The sequence below is a fragment of the Muscardinus avellanarius genome, assembly GCF_963383645.1.
Source record: "Muscardinus avellanarius genome assembly, chromosome: 8".
NCBI lineage: Eukaryota > Metazoa > Chordata > Mammalia > Rodentia > Gliridae > Muscardinus > Muscardinus avellanarius.
In genome coordinates, this window is record NC_137794.1 from 15,222,206 (window position 1) to 15,231,470 (window position 9,265).

Below are 9,265 nucleotides of genomic sequence, written 5' to 3' on the forward strand. Positions count from 1 at the left end.
AATTCTTTCTTTTTTGTACCGGGGATCAAACCCAGGGCCTTGCATATACTGAGCAAAGTACTTTACCACTGAACCACACACCTACCCCAAGCCTGTGTCTTTTTATTTTGAGGCATTGCTCAATAAGAGTTAGTAATGGTTTGGATACTGTCAGAATGTGGGTAGACAGATGGATGGTGGGTGAGTCTGAGGAGATGATCGTAATGTCCAGAATGCCCCGTAGCATGGGTGGTGCTAGGAGGCAGTGCAAGCAGGGTGAGGGGAGATAAATTTGATACTGAGTGTGCACAGCCTTTGAGTCATTTGAGAGCTGAGTTGGAGTTGGATAGGGGACCGGGGCCAAGTCAAGGATGTGGGCTGGATATACAAACATGGGATCCATTATGTGTGAGGAATGGCAGAAGCTCCCTTTAAATGAAATGGTATGAGTGAGGGCTGGGGGAGTTTTTGATAGCTCTGTTGTTATAACTTTGCTATGATTGATGTGATATAAATCTGTTTCCCTGTCCAGGTAGATGATTGTGGCTTTTCTCTGAGTCATCCTAATCAGTTCTTTTTTGAGAGCCAACGGATCCTAAATGGTGGTAAAGACATCAAGAAGGAATCGATCCAACCAGAAACGCCTCAGCCCAAACCAAGTGTCCAGAAAAGCAAGGATGCATCGTCTGCTTTGGCCTCTTTGAATTCCTCCCTGGAGTTAGACATGGAAGGCCTGGAAGATTACTTTAGTACATGAGTCTAGGGCAGTTGGTGACCCTTTTTCCCCACTGGCCACAAGTCCTATTTGTAGAATTTTGACTTTTACTTTTTTAACCTTTTTGTTTAACTTCCTTCATCTGATCTATGTGCACACACTTACTAGGAAAGCAGGCTTGCAGATATAAACAAAGATCTCCACTGTATTTTGCTTAAACAGAAGGGAAAAGGAAAAGTTTTTTTTTAACTCTGTGTCCTGTTTCAGAAAATCAAAGCAGCCTTCTGGTCTGGTAAAAGTCCCCTAGAAACTATATAACTAAATACAACTTTATTTTTACTTTTCTCACTTTGCTTTTGACCCAGTACTTTTGTGGACTATTTTTACTAATAAATATAAAAATGCATACAACTATGTCTGTGTAATTGGGAGTCTTATTTCATAACAGAATGGGCATACCTCGGTATTCAAAGTGGTATTCGGAATAGCCAACTCTACGTCCATCACCAAAGGAGAGGGTTCACTTTTTTTTTTTTTTTAAACTGGGCTATTTGTGATTATTCTAGAGTGCCAAGAAGAACTTTGGCCCCTTTGAATGATAGCAAACTCTACTGAAATGAATTGTGACTTGGGAATTAAATGAAATAGATTTCGTATAACCAGTTATTTATTAGGGAATAGGTCTATTATGTAAAGAATAGAACTCCTTATCTCTCACTTTCCACCTACTCTAGGGGTAGATGAATGAAGAACAGATGATTACTGAAGCAAGAAGATTGGAAGTCTAAAGTCTTCCAATCCAATGTCCATACCCTCCAATGTCCATACCTTTTTATTACTGTGGTTGCTACAAATTACCAACTACATTTGATAAATTCATTAACTTCAGTAATGAATGTTGATATTAATAGTAACCCCCTCCCTTTAGTGCTAGCAATGGAATTCAGCAAACATTGTGGGTTAGTATAGATAGACGGGACCAGCCCTGCTCTCTCTGCCTGCCTTTGGTGAAGAGGTAAGATGGTCCTACCACTCTATACCTTTATCTGACTAACTGTTCTCTGCCCTGGCCTCGCTACACTCTCCCAGAGGGGTGGGGGCTCTAAGGAGACCCAGCTTGAAAGGTAATTCTTCCAAGTACTACCCTGGGTTATGTGAAAAATATTAAGTCCATTTCAAACGCTTTCCCTCTATCCTCTTGAATCAAAGACTGACTAAACTGAAAAGAACGTTTTATTCAGAAAACAAGACTGTTAGGAATACCATATTTTTAGTCCTATTACAAACTATGTCAACATTAAAAGGATTCAAACAGAACCAGAAACTAGAAGTGTCTGTTGGTCTGGTTTTTACTTTAGGCTTCTGAGTCAAAGATTTCTGGGAATATTTAGTAACCTATAATTAAATGAGATATGATCTGAACTATTACTTGTCTTTATGAATTATTATTACCTAGTTCAGAAAATTAGTATTAATCCACTACTAATTACCTCTGTAAATCCCTCTCTTCTGAAACCACCTGCTAAACCTTTCATCTTGTATTATTCTCCGCAGGAATCTGATGACTGCATACCACTTTATCCACGAACTGCAAAACTACAAGTCTTTTTTTTTAGTATTTTGAACGAGTGCTATATAGAGCTGTTTTGCCACAGAATTAAGTTAGCTTTAGGAAGCCGAGCACAGAAACTTAGATCTCTGCTGTATTAAAAGAAGGGAAATATTAGAAGCAACTCACCATGTAGTTGAGCAAGAAACCTATGACAGGCTGCTCTATATCTGGCAATGTTTTTGAAGGCCATCTTTTTGGACTGCCTCATGTTCCCCTCTTGTGAAGCCCATGCTCCCACCAGCTAAAAGGATAGGACCATTAACAGCATGTCAGATGTCTTAGTGGACTATCCTGGCAGCCCCAAGACTGGGCTATCCTGCTTGAATGCTTTATAAGTGTCTAGTCAAACTCCAGAATGACACCAGTTTGAATACTATTTACAAGTTCAATTTTTTAGTAATAAGGTTAGATCTCCTGTCATGGAGATCGTGTACAGAAGAGAGAAACTTTTTGGTGAAGTTGCCGATTAGAGGATAGGGGTAGAGGCTTATGTGAGAAGACAGAAATTAATGCCTTTCTGGTGCTTTTGGAGTTGGAAAACGCAATTTATTTTTCATGCTTCACAGGTCTTGACAATTTTGACTTTTCTTTGAAAGCAGACCTGTTTGAATCAAATGATATAGGAAGAACCCGAAAGAAAAATCAAAAGCCAGCAGCCTCTTCAAAACAGTAGCCAATGAAAAAGAATGAGTCTTCCAGATCTTTTAACTTCTAGTCTTTTATTACCTTTTCAATGAAAAGGAGACTGTATGATTGTCAAAGACAAAAGGAGAAACAACAGAGGAAACAAAACCAGGCTGAGAATTTGTAGCTGGCCAAAGCAGTGACATTGTTAGTGGAGATTCCACCTACTCTTTTCATGTGCCTGTATTTCTCACTCTGCCCATGCAACACAAAACTCTTAATTGCCTTGTCCATACAAGGACACTAGGAATAATTTAAGTAAAAAAATTCAGACTAATTATTAGAGTCATAAAAGTGAGAAAAAACAATCATATAAATTTTGTGCTAGGAATGAAGAAAAAGCACTGAGAAAGATCTCTAATTCCTACAGAATGAGAATAAGTAGAGGGATGTCTCTCTCTCTCTCTCTCTCTCTCTCTCTCTCTCTCTCTCTCTCTCTCTCTCTCTCTCTCTCTCTCTCTCTCTCTCTCAAAGTATGCAGGGTGTTTTGCTTGTTACACTTGGCCCCTTACTGATACTCAGGGTCTTTGCAAGCAGACTTCTGTATTTCTTTGCAAAGAAGAAAAAGAAAACTTCTGGGATTTAAGCTTGAAAGGCAAAATGAGACAACTCTGAAGTTCTGGTTCGGTTAGAGTCTACTGTTTGCAAATTTAATCAAGGTTTTCCACAGGCATCAGCTTGACATTAAATTTAAGTGCCCATTAAAGTGAGAGTTTGACAGCAGTTCTGAATGTGAAGCTTAGTCTAAGGACATCTTTACAGCTGGAAGGGGAAAAAAGTTGAGAAGCCTCAAACCACTGTGGTAATTAGATCCATTTGTTAACTTCTTTTCCAATGTTGGCAAAGGAAGGGGAAGAAAAGCTTGACAGGCTGTGCCCAGGAAAGCAGGCCGGTGTTCCCAGTAGGAGCTTGGGCAAGCACAGGTCCTGTGTTGGAGGGAATGGTAAACATCTCTGACAAATGGGTAAGGTGGGGAAATTACTTCAAAAGTGTTATTTGGTTTGCCTCCTTTTCAACACACACAACTACGGTGCGTGGAGACTGCATTTTGAACAGGTATGCCAATTTGGTTGCAATGATTTTTGAAAGACACACAGTATTATTTGATAATCGGACCTTCAGCGGCACATTGAAAAGTTAAAGAAGTTTCTTACGGCTGGGCGTGGTGGTGCGCGCTTGTAATCCCATCACTTGGGAGGCTGAGACAAGAGTGTCATGCAGGTTCGAAGCCAGCCTTAGCTACTTAGGCTCTCAACAACTTAGTGGACCCTGTTGCCAAATAAAATATAAAAATAGGTCTGGGAGCGTAGGCCAGAGGTAGAAAGCTCCTGGCTTCCATCCCAGTACCACCAAAAAAAGAAAAAAGAGGTTTCTTACAAGGGTGTAGCTAGTTTACATTCAGATAATTGCTTATTTACCCAAAGCATCTGGACTTCTTTTCAATATTGAGTTCCTTTTTGACAGGTCTTTGCCTTAGTCTAAGGCTTCTCACCATAATTGGCATTGGAGGCTGTTAGCTTTGTGACTCTATGGAAATCATGTCACCTATAGGAAATTACCTTCCCACTTCATCTGACCTTCCTGCCAAAAGTGATACTATTTCCTATTATTGGATTTGCTTTCTATCCCGTAAGCTCTTTTTGTTCATTGCTTCATGACATTTTATTTTCTCTAAGAATTATTACGGTAGAACCATATCAAAGTCTAAAGAATATGTCTCTGTATAAAGCTCCTTTATTTCCCCTGAGCCTTCAATTGCAGTTCCTGTTTTCAAACATCGAAGACAAGGTAGTGAAACAACATTGCTAATAAATACATGATGGATATTTCCATTCAGCCCTGTATTTCTAGGTAATCATTCGCCATGATAGGACTATGAGGCTCTTTAAGGTTTTGTTTGGTTTTTGTTTTGCACTGAAAGCATAAAGAAAACAAATTCAACAAATACTACATCTAAGACTTTTCCTGGCCTCTTCCTATACCATTTTTTTTAAATTTAGTTTCCACTTGGGTCATACAGGATACCAAGATTGTTGTTGATTAAAGAGGACATAGTGATACATCCCTTAATATTCTCTTTCAAAGGATTAAATGGTGATTTAATAATTCTCTGGCACCCTTAACTCTTGGTTTCTATAGAGTTCCTGCCTGGTCCTTTGATCACTCAACCTGTCTCCCTGGCTCATCTCATCTGCCCATGTTGCTCCTTCCCATCTATGTGCAAGTAATTTCCAAATTTTATCTCCAGCTGAAATTGCTCCTCTGAACACAGGCTCTTCCAACCACCCTCTTGGACCTCTTCACTGGGTTATCCACATGTTATCTCACAATTATCATGCCCCAAATCTCACTTGTTCTCTTTCTTCCTGTATCTACTTCTCTATTTCTCAACTCATTTGTCAATGTAGAAATCCTGAGGTTATCCTCAACTATTCTCTCTTATCTTTGCCACCCATCCAAGTCCAGTTGGTTCTGTTCAAACATCAGCATGTCTGAAACAGTGGATGTTCATTGGGGCAGTTTTGTCCTGCTGGAGACATCTGGCAATGTGTGATGGTTTGAGTTGTTAACAGCTGGAGGAGGCCTGCTTGTGGTACCTTAGGGACAAAGGCCAAAGATGGCACTGAGCAACTGACTCACCATCCTGTCTCCATTGGCCTATCCTGTACCCATCCTCAAAGTGTAATCCAAGTATGCCTCTGCCCTGCCCACAAAGGTAAGTCATCTTAAAATTAAATATGGTCCTCTATTACCTTTATGAGGAAGCCTGGCTGCCTATCATTTTGAGCCCCTTCAAGACCTGCCTTTCCTGCCTCTCCAGTTCCATCTCTAAACACTCACCTCATTTTATAATTCAGTTCTGTGATTTAGCATCCCCTGTGTGCCATCCCCTGTTATCCTGTCACTCCTCCTGCCTCAACACCCTTCCATACCTTGCTCTGCTCTTTCAGCCTTCCCTGATGACCCCAGTATGGGATCACTGTCCCCAGTAGGCCGTTATCATCATACTTGAAAACCACAACTTGTCATATATAAAATCATCTATTTACTGAAGTTTCCCTTCTTTGGACTGTAAAGTCCTTGAGGACAGGATCCCTGTCTCATATATACTATATTATATATCTTACATATACTGTATACTCATTATAGTATATTACATAGATATAGATATGATATAGAATATATAATGTGTAGCATATATGTTATGTAAATATGAAAGTGATCTGTAACATAAATTTGAAAGTGATCATATCTGAATCTCTTCAAATATTACAATCTGAACAAGTCAGATACTGGACATACTAGATAAACCTTGTAGTTTGTCTAGTTTGTAACATGGTACATGACAGTCTTGTGTACTCATATCTTAAACATATGTACAGTAAATTAATGGTTACTTGATTATTATTTATTTCACAGGAATCTCATTCAGTGCCTCCAAAGCATTTATAAGTGAAGGAGAGAATGGACTTGGGCCCCAGAATGGAGCCACCATTGACTCTAACCCTGAACAATTCCCTTAATTTTCCCATGCTCCATGTGCCTCACCTATGAAGTGGAGATGATACTAGTGCTTATGCCAGAGGATACCCTATTCAGGAGATCTATCACATTCAGAAGATGCCCTGAATGTGTAAACAATGAATGTTAGATGTTATTATTTGATAATGAACCCTTTCAAAATTTTTTATCGATATAGACCTTCCTTGTTTTGAGGCGCATCCATTTTGAAGATCCCGTACCTGGAGAGATCCTATTATGTACATTATATTAGAGTAGATAAGGAGGAGAAAGCCACCATATTTTTAGCAAAAAGGATTCATGTTAGAGAATCCACTCATAAACTGCCACACATTTTGCACTTTTGAAGGGTGGAGAGTAGATGTAGATTTGTAAATCATGAAACCAAATAATGTGATTAAATAGAGCAATAGAAACTTCTCAAAAGAAGATATATAAATGGCCTATAGGCAGAGGGAAGAATGTTCAACACCACTGTCTCAGAGAGCATTCCCACTGCTGCAATCCAAAACAACTCATCACACCACTTACAGGAAGGAAGATTTATTCACCCACAGTTTTTGGAGAGTTCAGACCATGTTAGGCCAGATCTGTGGATCTCATTGTTCTGCTTCTGCGGGAAGCAGAGAGTGCAAGGATTCTGCCCCCACATCATGGAGGCTGGAAGCAAGAGAGCCAGCCAGGGGATTCAAAGACACAAACACAGTCCTCAAAAGCACACCCCCAAAGATGCACCCTCTCTAGCCACATCTCACCTGTTTAAGTTACCACCAGTAAATCCATTGCAATCCTCATGAGTTAATTATATCAACTCTGGAAATTAATACATGAGATCTTCAAAGACCATTCTTTAACCATAACTACCTCTAATCATCTGGGAAAATGCAAATCAAAGCCAGAGTGAGCTATCATTTCATCTCAGTAAGAACAACCATTATCAAAAAGATGGAAGTGCTGTCAAGGATATGAAGGGAGGAGAGGATGAAGAGAGGAGGGACTGACGGATAAAACTGACTACTAGGTTATGTACATGTACGAATATTCCACAACAAATCTCACTATTATGTATAATTATAATGCACCAATACGAAGGGAAAACCAATAATGCACCATACATTTTACAAAGCTAGATAAAAGGATTTTGAAAGGTTTTTATCATAAAGAAATGACAAATGTTTGAATAGATACGTGTAATTTGATTAAACATTATGTCTACATGTATCAAAACATATATGGTACCCGCAATCCTATGGGCATTCTTTTACTTTTATGTCTGAGTTAAAAATAAGCTTAAAAAGTAAATATTAACTTTCTCAAGACCTTAGGACTGCCTCTCTGATGTCATGGCACAGTTCCTATTTCCCTGACTATTTAGGCTCTTTAGTAGATTGAAACTGTCATTCTATAGGGCTCACTTGTCTAATAATGGCTTTTCAGTTAAATTAAGGAGCACACTACAAGGCCCGAAAGTTTAACTTTGAATACTTTAAATTCTCTAAGAAGTCACAGCTTAACAGCCCATGAACATCTTCATAAGTCCTTCAGAAAGTTATGCAGTAGTGGCTGTATGTTAATGATCGGTCTGTCAAAGCAAAATGCAAATGCTTATGAGTCACTCTGTTGAGCGAGTGTATTGCTGCTGTGGACTCTTGATGAGGCCCCAGGAGGAGATCATGTGCCAGAGCACCACACCGAGAGGAGATTCTCACCAGTATTAAGTCTCTGAGAATGCAGGCCAGCCAATGAAATGAAGGGAAAATGTAGGAAACCAGAACTGGAGGCCAACTTTGGGAGGATGCGCTGCTACTGTGATGAGTCAACGACAAGTCAAGATTACTAAAGTACAATGTCCTTGGGATACATTACTCAGTAAACTGGAGAGTGTCTTAGCCATCCATGGAACAGTGATGTGGGAATCTGATGCTGGTTGGGCAAAACTGATTTTATTACATGCTTATAGAAGCCATCAAGAAAGTAAGATTTATAAACTTCGTGTGGTGGCACATATCTGTAATCCCGGTACTTGGGAGGCTGAGATAGGAGGATTACAGGTTCAAGATCAGCCTCAGCAATTTAGCAAGACTCCGAGCAACCTAGCAAGACTCTGTTTCAAAAAAAAAGAATTGAAGGGCTTGGAGGTAGAATGCCTCTGGGTTCAATCCCCAGCACCCCCCCCCACACACACACAAAAGTTGTATAAACATAATTATTATGTTAACATAATCCTAACTCCTATTTATAGGTGAACCAAAATCCTTGGAGCCATCTTCAGTCCTTTTCTTCCTCTCTCACTCTGGATTCATTCCTCTGCAAATCTTGTTGCTTCTGCCATCGAAATAAATCCATGATGGGACCATTTCTCACCATCTCCACTGTTGCCACCCATTTCAAGGTCTCATCAATTCTTATCTGGATTATTGCAATAAACTTTAACTTTTATAGTCTATTTCTAACTTATTGAACATCCAATGACATCTTCAGGAACAAACTATGTTTCATTTGTTCATGAATAGTAAAGTACACAAAATCAAAATAGTTATTTTTCTAAGTGTTTATAAGGAAGGGAAAAGCAATTGAGGGGATGGGGCAGAGGCAAACGGCAACCAGCTGACCAAATCCAGTCTTCTGCCTGTTTTTACAAATAAAGTTTTACTGGAACACAACGACACACATTCCTTTATATATTGCCTATGGAATTCTGTGCTACAGTGGCAGAATTGAGCAATCCCAACAGAGACCATTATACCTGCAAA

At 39.5% G+C, this 9,265-nt stretch overlaps 1 protein-coding gene across 1 annotated transcript in view; it reads left to right on the forward strand.

Moving 5' to 3' along the window:
• PRIM2 (DNA primase subunit 2) overlaps positions 1–736 on the forward strand; it is a gene marked incomplete at both ends in the record, with an annotated part of 291,802 nt that extends 291,066 nt beyond the window's left edge. Inside the window, one exon of the mRNA XM_080700663.1 lies at positions 512–736. Within this exon, the coding sequence (XP_080556789.1) occupies positions 512–736 (225 nt within the window). The remainder of the gene's footprint in view (positions 1–511) is intronic.
• Between the last annotated feature and the right edge of the window lie 8,529 nt (positions 737–9,265).